The sequence below is a fragment of the Leptonychotes weddellii genome, chromosome 8 (genome assembly GCF_054177405.1).
Source record: "Leptonychotes weddellii isolate Sample4059 chromosome 8, ASM5417740v2, whole genome shotgun sequence".
NCBI lineage: Eukaryota > Metazoa > Chordata > Mammalia > Carnivora > Phocidae > Leptonychotes > Leptonychotes weddellii.
The window spans coordinates 126,290,903-126,312,840 of record NC_138376.1 but is presented as its reverse complement, the minus strand read 5'-3'; the positions used below and the strand labels follow the sequence as shown (position 1 = coordinate 126,312,840).

The following is a 21,938-nucleotide window of genomic DNA, read 5'->3' as shown; positions in this document are numbered from 1 at the left end:
CTCCAAAAAAGCAAAAGCCCCACTGGATCCTCCACTTTAGGAACCAGCGGCGTCCTCCGGGAGAGACCCCTCCGGGAGCGCCCGGGGGCCGGTGTCCTTCAGGCGCCCGCGGGGCGCGGGGCAGGCGAGGCCGGGCTCCTCCCGGGCAGGCCCGCGAAGCTCAGGGCCGTCGCGGTGCTCGCAGGCGCGGCTGGAAGCCGGGGGCGCGAGAGGGCTCGCCCTGCAGCTTTCCCCAGCGCACCAAATTGGGCGCGGGCGGCGCGAGGCCCGGGGTCTCGGGTCCGGGGTCCGGGGTCCCGAGGGGGGGGCGTCCCGCCGGCGGGTCCCGCCCGCGCCCGCGGCCCCCGCCCGCCCGCCCGCCGCCGCGCCCCGCGAGCCCGGCCTCGGCGCCGCCTCCATGCGCCCCGCCCGGGCCTCTCCGTCCCCGGGCGCACGGTCCCCGCCGGCCGCGACCTTCCCGCCCTCCCAACACGCCGGCGGGCGTCGGGTCCCGGGAAGAGGGGCCGCTGCCTGGGCGCGGGCCGCGAGAAGCCGACGAGGCGACTCACCTTCGTCCAGCAGCCGCTCGAGGTGGTTGAAGATCCCGCAGAAGTTGGGCAGGCTGCTCATGAGCTTCTTGTCGTTCATCAGCTGCATCAGGTAATCTGGGGTGGGCTTCGGCTTCTCCTTCGTTTCCATTTCCCCGACCATATTCCAGGCTCCGCAGCTCACTCCGCCCGCCGCCGCCGCCGCCGGAGAGGAGGGAGGGGCGGGGAGCCCCGGCCGCCGGCCGCTCGGGACTCGGCGTCCCGCTCCGCTCCGCTCCCGCGCCGGGCGCCGGGGCGGCCGGACCGCGCGCTCGCCGCGCTCTCCCCGCCCCCGCAGGCACTTTCCGCCCGCGGCCCGACGCGCTCCCGGCCCGCCGCCGCTCCTCGGCCGCCGGCTCGGCGCGTCCCTCACGAGGCCGGCGGGCGGGAGGCGGGTCTCCGCGGGCCGAGTGCGGGCGCGGGCCGCTCGGCGCCGGACGAGGAGGAGCCGGGCCGCCGCCGCTCGCTCGGCTGGTCGCGCCCGCTCAGCCGCCGCCGCCGCTTCTGCCGCGGGCTCGGGGTCTCTCTGGGCTGGTCCCCGCCGCGGCCGCCTCTGCCGCTGCCGCCGCGCTCTGACTCCGCTCCTCCTCTTCCTCCTCCTCCTCCTCGCCTCCTCCTCCTCCTCACTCACTTGGCGGCGGAGTTCGCCTCAGTTCAGGCGGCGCTGCCAGCGGCGGCGGCGGCGCGGGGGGAGGGGCGGCGGCGCGGGGAGGGCCGGGGGCGGGCGCCGGGCGGGGCCGCGCAGGGCGGCCGTTAGCGGGGCCCGGCCGGCGCGCTCCTCCTCCCGCCGCCGCCCCCCGCAGCCCCCGACCCGGGCGCCGCCGCGCCGTCTCCCTCCGGCGGGGTGGGCGGCCTGAAGGGCGGGCGGCGGGCGGCGTGATGGAGGCGGCGCCCGGCGAGCCCGGCCTGGGCACGGGGCTGGGGTCTCCGCCGAGGCGGGCGAGAGCGGAGGGAGGGGCCGGTGCGGGGCCGACGGACGGGGGAGGGCGTCGGGTGGCGGTGCTTTCGACTGGGGTGGGGGCGAGGACCGCGCCGCTTCGCGCTCCCCGCCGGCGGGCTGGCTCGTCTGGCGGGCGCGGTCGGGCTGTGGCGTTAGGTGAGAGGGATTGCCAGCGGGACGCGCCAGGGCTGCTCTCGCCACCGCACGGCCCCACTCTCTCCTCCGTTACTATAGTTTTTAAAAAAAAAAAAAAAAAAACTCTCGCCCGTTCTCACCCCCACCGTCAAGAAAAGAATTTTTTTTAACGTCCTGTTGCTTCACGGGGGACTTTCGGGGTAGGCGTCACGTGGCCCGACACGTAGCCGTAAGGTCCGACAGCGCGTGCGCGCGTCGAGTCCGGCGGCCACGCCCCTTCCGAGGGTCGCTCCGCCCCTGCCAGGGCCCCGCGAGCGAAGGGGGAGGGGCAGGGCCTGCCGCGCGCCTGCGTGGGGCGGGCCGGGGCCTGGGCGGGGGCTGGCGCGAGGGCGCGCCGTGGGCGGGGGGGGAAACGACCGGGCCGTCGGACCCCCAAGTGGCGGGGTGGGGGCCAGAAGCTGCCGGAATCCTCGCTCCCTGGTGTCGGGTTCTCCTCCGCAGGACGCGTCCCCGCGGTCTCTGATTTCGAGAGCCACGCTGCGGGAAGGAGCCTGACGCGCGGCGGGCCCCGCGTGGGCGCCCCTCGTCGCCCCGACGGCGTCGCCACTACCTCTGCAGTAGCTGTCCCAGTGGCGGGCGCGCCTCTAGGGACAGGGTCCACCTCGGTGCGGTACCCGTTAATCCGAGAGCCGGCCGCAGTTAGGAGCGAGCCCCGCGCTGGTCGAAATAAGGAGGGGGACGTGAGCGGTGTGGGCGATGTTGCACTCCGTGATGGCATCGGCTTCCACTTCTGAAATGCAGCCGCAGTAAATGAGAGCGTGTCCCGAGTTCGAACGGTGGAAGTCAACATTCACATTTGCCAACTTGTAAAAATAATGCTACATTGGGCAGGAGGGTTTTCCATGCGGTATGATGGATTTCAAATATTTAGGTTTGTTTGGGAAAGACTTCTGAACTGCAACAGTGTAGCCCTCTGGTTTATAGAATGTTGTCAGTCGCAAAATCTGCATCTGCATTTTTCTGCAAGCCTATTACGACATGTTCAATTAATGTAGACGAAATTTAACATCAAACTGACCATGGTGAGAGCTACAAGTGGCTGAAATCTGTTAATCATGTCTACTGTGTTTTAGCTGGGAAGAACTTACTTGGGGTGTTTTGGTAAAATTTTGCTTCATACTGAGGAGCACTTAAGTTTGAGTTGTATTGAAACTAGCTGAATTTCAAACAAATACTCTTTGAGTAGCAAGTAGCTTCTGTTCAAGGAACATTGTTTCTAAAATTAAGCTACTTTGCTAGAGGAAGTGGAATTGCCCTGCAGACAAAGTTGAAAACAATTAACTCTAAAATATTTTAAGAAGTTCTACTTCCATTGTTGTTAACAGAGCCATAGAATATTCACCTACTCAATTATAAATTTAAAGGGTAAATTTTGTAAATGCAAGAAACAGTATTTTGATTTAAAAAAAAAAAACCTGTTGCCTCTTTAAAAACTAATGTATGCTGCTTCAGTATGTAGCAAAATAATAGGTATTTTAGAGGGCACTAAACTATTCATGTAATTTGAAAGCATAAAAGATTTAATTCCCCTTCTTAATCAGTTTTCTTATTTATTAAGCTCCCAGGCCCTGTGCTAAATCCTTTACATGTATATCTCATTTAATTTTCAAGGCAACCTTGTAATTTAGGTATGCTATTATCCCTATTTTGTGTAAGGGGAAAACACAGGGAAACGGGGGTTAAGTAACTTCGCCAAGCCTATAACTCATGAGTCCTGGATCTGGGATTCAATTCCACTTATATTTTATCCTATGTTCTTCACCCTTTTACTAACACTATCTAATAAGTCAGGTTGAAACTTTTGACGATGTTCCACCATTGTTGATGGATAGAAATCACAATTTCATATGGCTCACCTGGTTCTTCTAGGTGAACCAGATCAGAGTTAAAGAACAATAATCAATATTCATGTCCCATGTATTAAATCTCATGTGGTTACAGCATTTATAATAGCTACTATGTATTGCCTTTTCAAGTATACATAGGTCACTTCTCTGCTCACAGTTCTTCCATGTTTCCCCTCTCAGATGAAAAACTCAAAGACCTGATCGAGGCCTTCAAGACCCCACATGCTCTGGACCCTGCTGTCACGCTGACCATCTTTCTTCTCTTCCCCTAGCACACTGAGCTCTCCCCCGGAATCCCTTCCCATCCTTAAACAGGCCAAGCATGCTTTCTACTCCAGGATTTTGCACCTGGTGTCTCCTCTCTTTGCAGAGCATTCCTCACACATCTATAAGCTTGCCTCCCACGCTTTCTCAGGTCTTATCAGAGAAGGTTCCGCTTACCACCCTGTATGAGATAACGCATGCAAGTACACATACACACACTCCCTCTCTATTCTATCTGCTTACCTCCCCCCCTTTTAATTCTTTTCATAGCATTTATTTCTACCTCACATGTTCTATGGGTAAATTTGCCTCTCACCTCCCCCTACAATGTAAACTCCATGAGAGCAAGGGCTTTATTTTGTTCTGTGTGGAATTCCCAACACCTGGAACAGCACAGTACATGTAGGCACTCAAAAAATAGGTATATTCAAAAAAGTATTAAGTAGTTCTGCACTAGGAACTGTGCAAACCCCTTACCTATATTCTTTTAATCCTTAGAGCAAACATTTTAGATGTGAAGAGCCAGACTTCAGAGGAGAGATGGTTGATGCTTCAGAGTAGTAAGTAGTTGGTCCCATACAGGCAGAACCAGGTCCATGCAGGGAGATGCCTCTGGAGACCACTGTGCTACCCACCATATCCCTTTTCTCTCTCACACTCCTGCCTCAGACCTTTTAGGTACCATCTTACCCCATTAATTACCTAACATATAACAAGTGCATGAAGAATACAAAAATTGTTGGGATACATCACGTGCCTTCAAGAAGCTTAAAAATCTAAAAGTTATTATGGAAAGACTAATCACATTATTACAAAAATATCTTTACAATATTCACAAGTTACAATGTACACATGGGCGAGCTTCATCTTGAAGATCTTTATAATAGCTTTTTCACTGTGAAAAACTGTCATCTAATATGTTGACACTAAAAATGTTTCCATATCTAACATCAGTAATTAAACGTGAGTGGAAATATATTTTCTGTTCTCTAAAATTTGATTGGCTTTATTTGCTTATTGCTATTCTTGACTTTTAAAATAGAAAATTTGAATATTCCAAACATTTTTTTCTCCCATCACCTTGGAGTTCTATCAGGAACTAAAATGTTCTTCCAGGGTGCCTGGGTGGCCCAGATGGTTAAGCGTCTGCCTTTGGCTCAGGTCATGATCCCAGGGTCCTGGGATCGAGCCCCACATCGGGCTCCCTGCTTAGCGGGGAGCCTGCTTCTTCCCCTCCCTGCTTCTCCCCCTGCTCATGTCCTCTCTCTCTCTGTGTATCTGTGTCTCGAATAAATAAATTAAAAAAAAAAAAATGTTCTTCCACTTAAGAATCCAATCTTTAACGGCCTTGTGTCCCAAATGTGTTTTTGTTTTTGTTTTTGTTTTGTTTTGAATCTTTAATTCTTAAATCTTCCTACAAGGGAATGGGGCTTTCCTATAATCTTTTGTTTATTGTCTTAATTATGTTTGTTTATTATCTTAGATTTCTCAAGTGTCCTTTTCAATTGTGAGATGTCTTATCAGTGACTATTTGGAAGGTTGAAAATGACACCTTTTAAGTGTGAATATCTTAATCAACAAATATTTGAGGTACCTAGTATATCTAAATACCTGTTACTAACCCTAAGGCTAAGCTGGGAGTTAGGATCACATACATATGAAAAGTTAACTAATAAAAGCAAGTGCTGAAGACAAAATGCCATAGGAATGGAAATGAGCGCTACCACTTGGGGCCTGGAAGCCTAAGAAACACAACCCCGAGAGATGGGGGATACTGACAAAAACTTGGAAAGGGTCAGGCTGCAGAGTAGGAGTTTCCAGAAAGAGTAGTAGATGCCAGTTTTTGGTTAGCCTCAAATGTCAAGCTAAAGTGTTCATGAAGAAGAGCCTCGGGAATTTTTTTAATACAGGAAATGAATCAATCAAACAGTAACATGGATTCCTTTCAGTGAGGCATATTTATATATCTCTTAGTGTAAATGCACCATTTGTAAAATGAAAGGCATTGCTCTTCACAGCTGTTCTGTTACTTGTGCTGCCTTTTAAAACCACTAACATGATAGTTGCAGATGTAATACTAACATTTAGCTTAAACCACTGCACAGCAGTTAAATGTGAACTGATGGTGTAGAGTTTCTACTCATTTGACCCTAAATGAAACTTTAGAGGGAAAAATGTTCTCAGCCAGGATGCAGGCTTGTGCCAGGTAATCCCATCTTCATTCCACACTTAAACAGAAACTTAAACTAAAAAATAACCACTCTCATATGAGAGTGAATTAAAAATGCATTTTGTTTTGATCAACTTTCAGATCGCTTCATGGGTTTACGATTGCAAAACGACTTCCATAGTGTTCCCCTGGACTTGTTGGTTTGTTGTCTTTTTCCTTCAAGATCTGGCTCATTCAGGATGAACCTGTAATTAGACTTTTTTAACATATTAAAGAGATACAGTGTGATTCATAATCTATGCACTAGGGGTTTGTTTTATTTTTGTTTTTTAAATGCCCCCTTTATTTATTTTTTTAAGTAAACTCTATCCCCAACATGGGGCTCAACCACATGAACCCAAGATCAAGAGTCACATGCTCTACCCACTGAGCCAGCCAGGTGCCCCTCTCTGTGTTCGTTTTAAATAACTAATGTGAGTAAACATTTTTTATGAGCAAGGGAAGTGCCTGCTCATGTCCCAGACATTTAGTCAAATGCCATTATCCTTTACTAAAATTTAACTTATAGCCTAAAATGTTGCATTTTTCCTGTAATTACTACATATTTGTACTTTCTGAAGAGTTTTTAGTGAGACCAGGGAGACAAAAAGAGGACTGACATTTATAGAGTCCCTACAGACTGTTAGGCACTTCAGTTATGATCTCATTGAGTACCTGGCAGCTCTGAGTGAATTATTACCCCCATTTTATAGTGAAGAAGCTGAGGCTGAGAGAGTTAACCAGTAATGTGACTCTTGTGACAGGGTTGGTAAATGCTGGGAACCCAATTCAAAGCAAACCCCCTAAGTCCTGAGTGATTCACGGCACACTTCTGGCCCTTCCGTCAGTTAAATTTGGGTGCCCCAAGAGCTATGTCTTGTAATGACTAAAATACTGTCCTCTCTGAGTCCTTCTTCTTTCAGTGGTGATGTTGAATCTTTTCAAACATTAAGCTCTTACATCTCATTGAAATACTGCTGATGTCCTATAGAGAAAAGATTGCTGTGTTGGGTATAAAAAGTCCTTATTAGTTCTATCCTAATGGGCTGTGCAACACCAAGTAAGTAATTCAGTCTCTCTGACATGTGAACTGAGTGATCTCGGAGCCTTTGAAATTCTAAAATTCTGTGATTCTGAATAAGATGTTCTCATCCACATCAGCAAACTGATTTTGTTGTAATTTAATTTCTGTGCCTAGGATAACCCGGTGCACAGATGGGTGGTCATATAATGGCGATAAGAAGTCTATTTAAAATTCTTAGGTGTCATTTTTGCTCTCCTTACTGAAATAAAAGTCATATTTTTGGATATTGGTGTTCCTTAGACAATATAATACCTTTGACTGAAATTCTTACATTTTTATAATTAACAAAGGGTTAAAACCAAATAGCCTTTCTTTTTTTTTTTTTTTCTTTAACATATTACAGCTGAAAATGTTGAGCCCTACAAATCGCCTCTAGAGTTCCTGGTGGAGAAACTTAACCACTCCGAGGGCATAATAATTCCTGGAGAGTAGATTCCAGGCCTGTTCCTCTTTCTGCTCTTTAGATGCTTTAAAAGTAGTCTCCTTTCAATAGTTACTTGTTTGAATGAATAAAAGAAAAAAAGAAAGAAAAACATAGACCTACTTGGTCTCTAAGGAGGGCAGGCAGCTGTGTAAGCTGCTCCCAGCCCAGAATACTTACCTGAGTAAATAGTAGCATCTGAAAATCCTTGCCTTCAGTGACATCGGGAAAACAGAAGGGGAAGGAGGGGCCTCAGTTTCTGTTACTGTGTGAACAGTTTTTGCAGTGTGATTCCATGATTCCTAAAAAGCACTTTGGAGTGTGAGATACCTCTCACCCCACAAGAAACATACCATTTGGGGCAACAGGGGCCAGAGCATCCATAGTCTCTGGAATCTTTAATAGGTCAGAAAGCAAGTACCTCCTGTTTTAATATAAAAGAGGCCTTGTCAGGGGCGCCTGGGTGGCTCAGATGGTTAAGCATCTGCCTTCGGCTCAGGTCATGATCCCAGGGTCCTGGGATCGAGTCCCGCATCGGGCTCCCTGCTCGGCAGGGAGCCTGCTTCTCTCTCTCTCTCTCTCTCTCTCTCTCTCTGTCGCTCATGAATAAATAAAATCTTTAGAAAAGAAAAAAAAAAAGAGGCCTTGTCAGAATCACTTTAACTTTATTTAAGATTAAAAGCAGTTATTCACAGCACTGATATTCAATCAGTACACACCAGTAAACTTTCTCAGATTTTAAATTTTGAACTATTTCCACACCACTCAGGGCACAATTACTTCTCTTAGCTACGCTGCTCTGCCCTTCCTGCAGAAGCCCTGGGAATCCCTCCAACCCGGCAAGGATTGAAGGAGTGATGCCTGTTGCCTGCTCCCAGTGGGACTGACCGCCTCTTGGGTCACCTGCACTCCTGCCCTACCAACGGAAACGTTCTGAATGATACTTACATTTGTATCAGCTTGTTTGCATATTTAGAAAATTGCTTATTTCCTATCTTCATGTCTGTTAAATCTGAGTTTTACTAGTTTTTATTGATTGCAACTAAGGAAATTTTTTTTGTTGAAAATACGTATACATATACAGACTCTTTGGGCATATATCCAAGTTTAGAAAGAAAATTTATGAAAATCCTATTTAGCCAGTTACAATGAAATACCAAAGTTTTCAGCTGTACTTTCTATTTTCCACTGAATAATGTTTTAATAAACAGGTTGTTGCCGGAGCTGAAAAATTATTAATCTCTCTCCTTATGGAAAACGCTTTATATTTCACGCCATAGGAAGTACCTCTGTTCTGCTCTCTCCTCTGTCCTGGACAGCCATTCACATTCCTCTGCTGAACTCTGCAAGTAATACTGATGATACCAGCATTTACTATTTCCTAATTATTCTATCCAAGCCCATCTGTAAAAATGTGTTACCGTTACAATTTGTAGACCTTCAAGGGCCACCAGCCTGATCAACGGGCGTGGGTGACACTGTCTTCCTCAATACCCATCGGTAGTAAGGATGGTTTTTCAGATGGAAATAAAATGCCGCATGGTGAAGTGAGTAACACGTTTGTTTAACAGTTCTAAAATGGGTGCCCTGTATTTATAGTGTGAGCCTGGAATTAAGTAGTGGGAAAGTGCCCGCTGAGACTGTGACAGATGGTGGGGTGGGGCCTCCCCCGCGCCAGGAGCGTTTCTCTGTCCAGGTAAAGCTATTAAGGGAACAGAAGGGATATGAGGGGGAATCAAGAACACTAAACTGTTAAATCGTGAAATGAGGAAAGAGAAAAAGCCTTGCGTTCACAGAGTTCAGAGACGGTCTTGTAAACTGTCCCGTCAGCTGACATGCCAGCAATAATCCTACTCCCCATCCAGTCCCAGCTTCCTCTTGGGCTGCCTGGCCACTGGTGGGCACAGGAGGCAGGCCCTTCTCTGCACCAGCTTCCTTGACCTCTGGGGACCCAGAGCCAGACTTGACTTTCTCCAGTCCCTCAGCTGACCGGGCTCCAACATTTCAACTGAGCAGGTGCCTGATTTCAGGAAGGCAGCTTTCACTTAATCAAAGGGCCCCAACCAGACCCTGTCACTCCGCATGGGAAAGGGAGTGGCCAGGTCTCCTTGGTGTCAGGGCTGCTGAGCCCTGAGCCTGGGCAGCGGGGGGTGGGGGGTGGGGCCTTTCTAGGCTCAGACACTTGATGTCTAATGAGTCCTTCCTTCCGCACTGCAGAAATATGAAATAATAGCACCTGAGCCCCACTACATAACTACCTGCCAAGCCATAGAAGTGCTTTTCTTGCTTTTCTCACGTGTGACATAGACAAATTATCTTTAAACCCCCAAGCAAGGAAACGAAGCCCTAAAACATTCACCCTGGAGAGTTTGCTGGACCCTCTGAGCACAGGGGTCCAGAGCAGCAACCACAGACGTCCTGCGTTCATATCTCGGCCCTAACCCTTACCAGGAGCCACTTAAATGACTTACACCTCTCTTCTCACCTGTAAAATGGGATAACACAACCTAAGGATGGTGTTGGGATCATGTGAGGAAGTGAACATGAAGTGCCCAGCAAACTCCCTGACACACAGTAAACTTCCAGTAAACAGAAACTTGAAAAGAGTGAGGTCTCCAGATAGCTCCTATTTATCGATGCACATGTTTTTTTGGAAAGTGTGTAAGTAACTCTATTTACATTGAAATTGTATCCACAAAACTCAGAAGTACTTAGTCATCAGTTTCCTGTCGCTTCCTGTTGCATGAAGCATTTCCTGTTCCCAGGACTGCTGACACCAGGAAGTAAAAGGACCAAGAACCTGATGGAAAGGAGCCTTGATCGCAGGCCGGCTGTGTTGTCAGCAGCCCAAACCGTAGATGTAAAGCTGGCCCGGGGCCTCAGAGCTCTTCAAGACCCAGCCTCCAGCTGCCAGACAGTAGAGAGAGCTCTGTAGCAGCGGGATAAATGTGGAGAAGGAGGCTGCCTCCTTCCCTTTCCTGCCCTGTCAGCAACTGAACAGGCAGTTAGCAGGGGGCCTGGAGGGTCCAGGACTAGATGGACCCCCAGACCTGCAGGAGCTCGCAGGACCCCAGGATCCCATCGTTGTTGTGTTCTAACACCGACAGTTGCACGCTGACCCCAGGTTTAAAAATGTGATGCCCCAGCACCCGTTGGTCGGCATGAGGCCAGTTCAAGGGCCTTCTCCAATCCCTGCATGGGCGGCTACAGCGAACAACCACAGGCAAGTGAACAAGTGGGGTGTCTGCTCCACCCGCCTCTCAGCAGACATTCCGTAAGCAAAGAAATGAGCACCCCCCTTTTTAAATCAGATGCCATGGGAAAAAAATAGCTCATGTTTTGAGGAACTTAAGGTCTGAGAGCAGGGTGGGAGGAGACAAATGTACATACACTCGCAAGTGGCTTCTCCAAGTCAGTTTCACCAGGTCACATATGAAGCAACTAGAGAGACGGTGACAGCTCTGTCTTCCCAGGGCCTTCCCTGAAGTGAGCTTGATCTCTCCAAGTGAACCCCCAGAAGTCTCCGCTTCCGCAAGGCTAGCTCCCCGAGACTGATTTCCATTGCCTCCGGATCTGTCACCACACCCAGCCAGCATACAGCCTCTGAAAAGTTGACCCAGAGAGCGAAAACTTTCTCTCTGTGGTTTTCAGGTTATCAAAGCAGCTTTCAGAGAATCATTTCAAGATGAAAGCCGGGACCCACAACTAAATCAAGGTAGCCGAAAAGAAAAAAGAATTGTTTAAATAAACACTTTTATAATCATATGTCCAGCTTCAGTGAATCACTTACCTCTTTATAATACTGATGTTGAACAATATTTACATTTGCCTCATATGTTACCAAAAGGGCAAAGTGTTATCACTGGATACCTGGGCGGGTGGGGGGAGGTGGGGTGTGATTCAGCCTGAAGGGTAATTGAATCCCTGACAAGGGCTTGATAAGAATTTTCTTCTCGATAGCTATTTTTACAAAACTCACTTACTGTAACCTGTATATACAACTGTGCACTAAGTAAGGGTAATGCTATACAGACCACAGCAAAAAACCCAAATCACTGATTTTTACATCAGATTTTCCCAAGGCAAAATCTTGGTCCCATGACTGAGCTGTCAGCTCCCTTCGTAAATGACACAAACCTGAGCTCAGGGCTTGGTGCTCCCTCCTGGGGCTTCCCCTCCTGCATCCAGTCTCAAGCTCAGTCGCTCACCTCCCTGCTCCTGCTCTCTCCCATTTTCTCTGGTTGGAGGGTCATTTCCTACCAGCCCAACAGCCTCTCCACACAGTCTCCATGGCGCCATGAGTTACTTTAACTTGGAACTTGCTGGTGTGATGTGATGTGATAGAATTTTTTATTTATAACACAACATATGCATATCAGCAACGCAATATGTACATCCTGCAACCTTGCTCTTAGTGTCTATCAGTGAACTTCCTGGATGGGAAACATGGCTGGCATCTCATTACAGCTTTTTAAAAATACTTAACGTAAGATTGGGGCACCTGGGAGGCTCAGTCAGTTAGGCGTCTGACTCTTGATCTCAGCTCAGGTCTTGATCTCAGGGGCATGAGTTCAAGCCCCACACTTAAAAATAATAAATAATTAATTAATTAAAATACTTAACCTAAGATTTATCATTGCCATTTATCCTTCATCTGGCCCTGTATTCAGTAGACTCAACTATGTAGAGCATCCATTAACAGTGTCGTTGTAGTAAAGGAAATAAAGGGGAATTGCACAGGGAAGAAAAGAACACAAGGAAAACACTTCCACCAGGCAAGTTTATTTTTCAAGTTCTACACGCAAAAATACCACTCCTTCTCTGCTAGCTCAAGTTTTAGCTCATCTGTCTGTCAACCCCATGGTGTTTACACAGCTTTAGTCCTTCTATGGATCCTAAACTTCACATTGGTTCCAGGTGGCTCAACAGGCCTTTAAGGTTCTATGCTGTGTTTGAAATTGTTTGCAAGATCTCCGTTGTTGACGAAAATGTCCTGGTTTCTGTACAATGTTAACCATAGGAAAATATTAAGAAGCATTTCAGAGAAGAGAAAATAAAAGGGTTCTTGGACCCGCTATTTATTTTTCATTGCAATTGAATTAAATTAGTGGCCGACTTCACAAAACTAAAACATGCTGTCATTCACTATCTATTTTCTCCCGTTAAAAATCAAAAGGAAGCCCCAGATGTGGGGAGAAGATCTTCATGCTAATTAAATCTCACAGTTTGTTCTACCAGGCCCTATCTGCACAGCAACCAAAAGCTTCTGTGGCCAAGCAGTTTCCACCAGATAGCTCAGGAGCGAGTGTTCACCTTTTGCAATGGTAGGCCTCCAATGATTTTAGCTGTAAGGTTCTTCTGATCCCCAAATTCTGACAAAGGAAATTTGCAAAGCCTGTAGTCTTTCCTTCCTAACTTAATTTAAACTGCACTTGTAATAAAAAGTAAGTGTGTGCACTGGCTTCCCCCTGACGTGGACATGAAATTATGTGTGACACAGATCCTTCTTGGGTCTGAGAGTTAAGTTCTAGAAGTAACCAAAGAACTCGATCAACCTCCTCCATCCCCCTGCATCCCCGGCCAGCCACCATCCCCAGCCCTTCAGCTCCACCTGGTTTCTTTCTTCCTGGCCAGTCCCTGGACTTGAGGCCAGCCCCTCCCACAGGCCCCTGCAGGAAGGACACAGCTTCCTCAACCTCTCCTCATCCCTGCTGCCTCCAAAACAAACACAAATTTAAAAAAGGACAAAGGAGTTTTAGTTATCAAAAGGTCAGGGTTTTAAAAATTACAAACATTGAGAAAAATTACAAGGTTACTAAAGAATCTCAGAAAAATCCAGCAGGGGTTCCCAAAGACTGGCCTCATTTACATTTCAATGGAGACCCAGGTCAACTCTTTGGAATGTTTCTGAACATTCTTATTAATCTTTTCTGTCCTTAGAGGTTCCCTGGCGGCTCCCTTCTCTGTAACTGGGTGTGCTGCCCTAGCTCTTGGGGGACCCAGGCCCTGATCTCTGACCTATGACAAAGGAGTCCCTTCTTCCCTCCCAGGCTTCTCTCTTGGGCTTGAGGCTACTTGTTCTGACCTTCAGTTTGCCACCATGGTCCCTAATGGAGCACCTCCTGGTTGAGGTCTTAGGGATCTATCCTCACTGCCTCTCTTCCCACTCTCCAGACTGCCCCACTGAGCCATCTTTCTCTGATCTTGCCTGAATGTCCCCGTGCCTCTGGCATAGAACAGGATGTGGGTCTCTTTGTCATGGAATTAAAGCTGGCCCAGGGGTGCCTGGGGGGCTCCGTAGGTTAAGCAGCAACTGCCCTGGGCTTAGGTCACGATCTCAGGTCCTGGGATCCAGCTCTCTCACTCTTTGGGCTCCCTGCTCAGCAGGGAGTCTGCTTGTCCCTCTGCCCGCCCCCCCCACTCGTGATTTCTCTCCTCTCACTCTCTCTCTTTCCCCCTCAAATAAATAATCTTTAAAAAAAAAAAAAAGCTGGCCCCGCGAGGTGATACAATGATGAAACACTCTGGCTCTGCTGTGATGTGGGGCAGACACCTTGATCTCAGCAATTCTCCATTTTCTTAGCTGAAAAATGGGACAGTAATAAAACCCACTCTGTAGTGTTACTATGAGGATGAAATGGGGCAACAATTATCAAGGCCGGACATACGTTTGGAATCTAGGGACTGCTCAATATGTATTGGCTATTGGCATTATTATCAACATCCAGTTACCACACTGAGATGGCTTACTCTATGTCATGCATGATGTGAGGACACAAAGAAATTCTCTCTGCCTTCAAGAAATTTTCTGGGTGGCAAAGGGAGCAAGTAAGCCCCAAATTACAAGCAATCAGCTGTCTATTAATGTGCTTGAAGTCCTTCACAAATATTGAGCAAGGAGCAACTAACGCCACCTGAGGACAAGAACAGGAGAAGGCTGTCCACGCATTCCCACCTGGGGAAGGTAGTGGTGATGGCTGGCCAGCATGAGCTTTGGCCAGGTCAGTAATGGCTCTCATTTAATGAACGGATCCAGGCCTCCAGTAGCCCCACATCCTCGGTAGGAAAGAGCCTTCTGGAACCTATCATCCCTCAGCCTCCAGGTTGGCCTCCCGATGAGCATTCCTCTGAGACGCTGTGCTTAACCTGAGGACCAGATTAAAAACACAGCTAACACTGACAGGTTCCCAAATGCCTGGCATGACCTGGGTCTTCACAAACATCCTCTCACCTAGTCTCCCCTGCAACCCTCTGTGCTCAACCTGTTCTGTATCAAATCCTGGCTCCAACAATTTCTAATTTTGCTACCTTGGGCAAGTTACATACCCTCTCTGTGCCTCTGTTTCTTCACTTCCAGGGAGGAGGTTTGTCCCAACCCCCAGGTTGATGAGAGGATTTTATGAGTTCATACATGCAAAGCCCTTGGTGAGAACACAGTAACTCTTCCTCTCACCCACTACATACCTCCGGTTTCCACCCCGTTTGCAGAATCATGGTAACCGATGAGGCAAAAATTGACAGCAATTCACCAAAATGATTTCCTCTTCTTTCTGGGCACACAGCTAATCCACATTTCCCACCTCTCTTAAACTTAGGTGTGGCCATGTGACTGAGTTCTAGTCAATAGAATAGGAGCCAAGGTGATAGGTGCCCCCTCCCAGCGTGGCCCCTAGAAGCCTCCCAGTGTCCTCTAGCAGTCTGTCCTACTGGGGCCAGCTGGAGTGGGGGCATGGGTCCAGAAGATAAGAGTCCCCAAGTGACTGCCTGGAGAAAGGCCATTTTGCAGACCTCTTCACCTGTATAGTTGTGTTACTCAAATAAGAAACACACTTTTACTGTATTTAAACTAATATGCATTTGGCCAATAGCCTCACTCACCCTCACGGATACAACTCATATCCCCCGAACTCAATGGAGGATCAGTTTTGCAGTGAACCGTCAGAGCTGTAGTTGTCTGCCTAGCCAATTTGCCCTTACTCCTCCTGCTTTCCATAAAGAAACTTTCTTGTTTCATGGGAAATCTAGTGTGATTTTGGTGCGCCTTAACACCTCTAGGCCACCACCGGCAGACGGTGCTCGCAGGACTCCATGCCCTTCCGGGAGAGCCACCTGACCCCCGGCATGCAAACCAATCATTGCAACCACTCCCACTGACACTTCAGGAAAACAGGGACCTCCCTTTTTTTGGTGGGACTGCTGGCTGCAGTGGATGAAAATGTTTTAAGGATACAGTAGCCATGGTGGTAATCGCCACACGGAAGGAGCTTACCAAAGAAGCAGCTATGGAGGAAAACAGAGCCAATCTGGAAGAACATTTCCTTATGACATCCTTTGAGCTCCTGCATTAATGCCTGATTCATATTTCCCAATTACCTTGGTCAGTGAACCTCCTTTTTGGTTAAGCTAATCAGAACTTGTTTTCCCATTATTTGGAACTGCAAGTTCCCAATTTACCAGCTTTGCCTCTTCCCCCAGTCCCCCGGGGCCTCTGGCTCCACACACACACTCTCCCCTCCCCCAGCACCTGCCCCTGAAAGCTGCTATCTTCACACTATATAAAATAATACAATTCCTTAAATACTCAGTGACAATGACAGGCATGACTTCCACCGAGAGAGGAAGAGTATTAGTCACTCACATGTGGCCTCAACTGCTAATACTCATTCTTAGGGAGCCTGGCTCTAGGTGCTAGGAAAACAAGGTCCCATTAAAACAAACTCAATAGGACTGCCCCTATTTTTTTTAATTGCATTGAATTTTTTTTTTTTTTTTAAGATTTCTTAAAGTAAGTGCTGCACTTGGAGGTTGGGGTTGCAAATTTCCTCCTTAATACATTGCCTTGTGATGGAATTTGAACACTAGTGCTTCTTTAGTGTTTTTCATTTAAAGCAACGTGGTTATAACCTCAGAGATACGTAAAATGGGAAATAACAATATAAATGAATTTTAACAGTTAGTTATAAGGTTATCCTCCTAGCTTTCATGTCAGTCTTTGGTCAAGTACAATATACCCCCCAATATTTGGCAGAATAGTTCTATAAAATACATAATCCACTTGTTTTGTCTCAAATAATATCAAATATTATAGGCTTTTATCTTTGAGTTTTATTTTGAAATTCTTACCTAAACTGATTTTTTTATAATAATGGGGATTTTCAAAAGCTGCTAAACTTTTCACTATCATTTTCTTTCATTCTGGTAAAAAGCAGACTGGCTACTTGACATCCAAGTTTCTTTCCCCATATTCATTTCCAGGCTTTGAGTTCATTAGCTCAGTGAAACCACACTTAGGAGAAAAGACTTTTCTCGCTTTACTTTTGCCTTCTTTATCTTCCTTCACTCCCCGTTGCCCAGCTCCTCAACACCTCCGAAATCAAGTGCCAGGAGTTCTCACTCCACGGAGAGTTTTAGGTATGGAGTTTTAAAAAAGCTTGTTTACGCTGGGGGAGGGGCAGGTCAGGAGTTACTGTTTAATGTGTACAGAACTCATGTTTGGGATGGTGAAAAGGTTCTAGAAATAAATAGTGGTGACAGCTACACAACACTGATGTAGTAAATGCACCTGAATTATACACTTTAACATGATTAAAATGGTTAAGTCTTATGTATATTTTGTCACAATTAAAAAAAATCTTGTTAATACTGCCTGTCTTGTGTATTTGTATACATCACTAAATATAGATGCATCACTCATATATGGCTAGCAGCAACTCAGAAGAATGAAGAAGTCAGTCCAATATAAAGTGTAAAGCAATTCCATGCCTTAAAAAACTACAAGCTAGAACAAAGCATACACATCCTTTCCAGCTGTCTTTGGAAACCGGCTCTGTTTGCTCATGCGCAGAAAAAAGCCAAGCCCCGCGATGGTATTGACAAGAACAAGATGAATGACCCCCTGGAGACCATAGGGTTTGTATTCGAGTTTCCATCACCTTTTCATCCTTTTGTCCCCCATCTTGATTCACATGCAGATTAACCGAGACCAACTCTTCACTAAATAAGCTTTTCACTCCAGTTTGGAAGGTAGAGGGAACATCTAAATATTTATGAGGCTTCTTCTCCCGGGTTTATGATGCGCTCTTGTTGGATGTTGAGGAATTACGTTAATGAATGCGTGCTTGTGCACACCGACACAGAAACCAGGCAAAGGGAAGACGCACACACACACACACACACACACACACAGCGCTTTGTCGGCACTCACCAAACAGTTCCCGTGAAAAGGAAGAAAAGAGAGGGGGAGGAAGAGAGATTTAAAATCTGTTGCCAGGAGAGAAATAAATTGTAGGGCTCAACACAAAAGCAAGAACAAAGTTTCATCTTTGCTTTCTGGAGTTGCAAATGTAACTGTTGTTTCAAGTCGGTACAAATGTGAAGTAAAACATGCTGATTGATTGAAAAAAGGAGAACTGGCTGCCCGGCTGATCCCTGTGAGGAAGAAAATGAAGGACAGAGTTTCAATATTGGAAATACATCGCTTATTAAAAAACGAAGAACTAACCGACATTTTATTTTAAGCAGCGCTTTACACATGTTCCTTCAAAACAGACTTTTTGGGTATGCATCCATAAAAGGGTTGTCAGGGTTTTTATTGTACTGACCATATATAGTGTCTTTCTTTTCTCTGTCTTTTCAGTGTCTCGTAGATACTGTTTTCATTAGGCTAGCTAAATTCCACTTTAAAGTGAATTCACTCTTAATGTGTTTGCATGAAGTTAGATCTAGTTATGACTTAGACTCTAAATCATCTTTAATTATAGGTAATCTTTATGATATTTTAATAGGTAAAATAATATATTAGCACACTGGAACTGAAATGCAGACATATTAATGGCCTTAATATCACACTGCCGGAAAGTCATCTTTCCAGCCCTTTAATCATCTTCCTGGCCTCCCCTTTCCGTCCTGTTCTCCTGTGAAGACCAGAGCAGTCAGGGCCCGGCTCACCCAGGGCTCCTCGGCTCTGTAATTATCCTTAATACTTGTTCATTGGGATATGAGGTTTAAAAGGGTACTTTTTTCTTCTTTTAAAAAAAAATATATATTGCCCCTCAACTGGTATTTATTTTCATTTGTAGGTCATAATATACAAAAAGGCTAAGATTGTGTTTGTTATTTTCGAGGATTCTTGCTCGATTCAAGAAATACTTAGCCTGGCTCTCATCACCTATCTTGATAGGGTACGAGAAAGGTTAAGAAATCCTACCTCTGACTCCACACAGCTCACACAGCTGCTGTGGCTGAAGGGGGGAAGGCAGAAACCAAATCTCCAACTTCCCTTTTAACGTACGCAAGACTTCTCTATACATTTTTGTGACAAACTGAAAATTAGTTGTTGAGTGTTAGTATTTATTTGTTTCTTTCATACTGGGATAAAATACAGAACATAGTCTCCTATTTCCCACCCCCCCCCAAAAAAAAGCTGGTTACTTGATTAATAGTTATTTGAAGCCCAGATAATAATTGACTCTAGTCTATTTAAGTAACGGTTATATAATCTAAACATTACATATTCTTAGCTTAAACCAGAGTGTCTTTAAATCAGTGTCATCAATAAAAAACGAAGACAAAACGTTCACACAGAAAATGTTAACGGTCTTTCATCTGAGACACTGACGGGAAATGGCATTAACTCAGCACTATTCCATAGTCATCTATTACTTACTTGTCTGGATGAATAGGCACTTGGCTGTGTCTCAGTTGAAAGAAAACTGTATCCAGGTTTTAAGGAAAAATTTACTGAAACCTTCACAGAATTGTTCCAACTCCCTACCCCCCAACACCACTGGGGGGAAAAAATGCATTGTTTGGAAGGTATTTCAGAAGGGAATTTTGTATAAAACTTGGAAAATCAGTGTGAGTGTGCTCGCTTCAGCAGCACATATACTAAAATCAGTGTGAGTATTTGGTGAGTGAGTCCAACTTGTATCCCATACTTGAGGCTGCTGGAGCTCTGCAGAAGGCACCTGTCACCCAGAGCACACGTAGGGTAAAGGGACCACCCCACACTCATCACCAGGCCTAAGCTGAAACTGGCATCTCCCACAGTGGAAAACAGCAGGGCTGGCCGTTTAAAGGCCACAGTAGAAGGCCATGATCTGCATGGAGTTGAAGGTTTCCAAGAAAATTTCCCTTTACTAAAAATACATTCCTCATCAGTGTACTTCTTAAGATTCCGATCAGTGTATATCTGTGTATATATCTGGGAGGATGCCATCCGTTGTTAAACTCTGACTGAAATTATTATATTGGATTCACCTTAGCAGGAAAAAAAAAAAAAGCATATTTTAAAACACAGAATTGGGGCACCTGGGTGGCTCATTCGGTTAAGTGTCCAACTCTTGATTTCAGCTCAGGTCATGATCTCAGGATCTTGGGATTCTCTCTCTCCCTCTGCCCCTCCCTGCCTCTCAAAAACAAAACAAAACAAAACACAGAATACACTAAGGGAGGAAAAGTTCAGGTCCTTGCAACAGTGTCCTGTAGAGAGAACGTACTAGAATGTACTAGAATATGCTAGAACAGGGTTCCCTGGGAATCCAAGATACCTTTTCGAGGTACGGGGAGACTAGCACGTAAAGGTGATAGCTTGCAGGGTAGAGGAAGCTGAAGAAATACTATGTACAGTGCAGAAGTTTGTCCAGGAAAGTGAAAATTATCTTTTTACCAGTAAATTTTTTAAATATGTCTTAATGATATAATCCATAAACAAAGCAAGTAAACTGATATTCTCATATACTAATGATAATACTATCAATTGATAGGAGTTTTCTACAAGATAATTTGTTAACATATATCATAGAATTTAGGATATGTGTGCCTTCGGGCTATAATATAACTTCTGGGAATTTATTTTATATAAATAATCATAGATGGGCAAAGATATAGCAATATTATTTCTAATGAGGATTTAGAAGAAAGAAATTACATTTTATTATTTATTATTTTATTATTTTTTCGTAGCTATATTTTCTGTAATAAGCATGAATTAATTATATAATAAGAAATAAAATTTGTTAAGAAAAAAAGTTTGTCCCCAGTCAGCAAATTGCTTGGTGTCTCATTGATTGAGCATCCCCTCCAGGAACTTCGTGGAAACTATTCCAGTGTCACAGAAATGCTCGGGTTCCAAGAGTGTATGGATAAACTATGTGCCAATATTCTTAAGACAGTGTTTGTCCTGACATTAAAATAAAACATGCAAAATGTCAATGAAACAGTCACATTTTGAGAAATGTAGACAAAATTGGAAAATTTTAATTATTTCAAATAAATATATATATATATCTATCTGAAAACGGTTTATAACTTCCCACTTGCTTTTTTAAATACAGCCAAATTCACACCAAATGTAGGCAACGCTTGGCATTTACACCCTCAACAACTGGTAGACCTCCTCTCTCATCTAACCTCTGCTTTTCCTAGAGGAGCTTCATTACCATCAGATTCCCTGCAAACAGAAAAGCATTGCAGAACTTCGCCTTTTCTCAAACCAGGAACTGACCCGAATCTGTATTAAAACAGCAAAGAGCAAATGAGATTGTCTATATGAAGTCTTCCCTCAAAACTGAAATGTTAAAAATGCTGATTTTACATTCAGTGTCATTTTTCTCAAGGGTCTATCTCACAGTATAATTTGTGTTTCTCAAACATTTTCAAATATTTGATCCTTGAAACCTTCGCCCAACTCATTGCAAGGTTTAGAAATACTGCCTATTTCAGAATGTTTACACAGAGTTCTCAAACATGCTAGGAACAGGCCGAACAGCCCCAGCTGTTTTCATGGAAGCCGGGGGAAAGGCTGCTGGTACACATCATATTTTTCCAACCTAAAACTGTTACTGCCCCGCACTGAGATGCAGGGTTCACAGCTGAGCCTAAATCCAAATTGAATGAAAAAGTGTACTGGCCAAGTGCCAAGCGCGAGACTCCCCTGACCTATCCTTCCTTTCCTCTGACAGTGTGGACGGACATGTACTGACTTGTCCAAAAAAAGTTGGTTTGTAAACGGGAAAGAGCTGTCCAAGAAGTATTCGCACAATGAAATAATCATTTTATTTTGCCCATGCTGACAACCAACCAGTCAGTTCAGTGAAAAGAAAAAACATTTTCTTTTTAATATTTGATGAGTTTACTTACTCAATTGCCTGGTTTGTTTATACTGGTTAGTTGTTATCTACGTAGATGAGTCTTAAATCTGAAGTCTCATAATCTGAGGAAGAATTCCCACTGAGGAACGTGTTAAATTATGACCACATGACTGTGATCAGTGTTAGAGCGTACGATTAAATACAGCTTAGATCGAGTCCTAAATGCTTCAGGTGGCCGGTGGCTTCTGTGTTTCCATCCCTGACCCATATAGTGACAGCAGTTCACCTTTGACCGTTTTGTATGTCGGATTTCCAACAACGA

The 21,938-nt window shown here is 45.6% G+C and overlaps 1 protein-coding gene across 7 annotated transcripts in view; it reads right to left on the bottom strand.

The window, feature by feature from the left end:
- Positions 1-854, bottom strand: part of QKI (QKI, KH domain containing RNA binding) — a 158,047-nt gene extending 157,193 nt beyond the window's left edge. For 2 of the 7 annotated variants that reach the window (XM_081829285.1, XM_081829283.1), the window contains exon 1: positions 549-854. In XM_081829285.1, coding sequence (XP_081685411.1) covers positions 549-690 — 142 coding nt within the window. In that variant the 5' untranslated portion in view covers positions 691-854. The remainder of the gene's footprint in view (positions 1-548) is intronic. The other 5 variants (XM_081829279.1, XM_081829280.1, XR_014148049.1 and 2 more) reach the window with 4 other exon arrangements.
- Between the last annotated feature and the right edge of the window lie 21,084 nt (positions 855-21,938).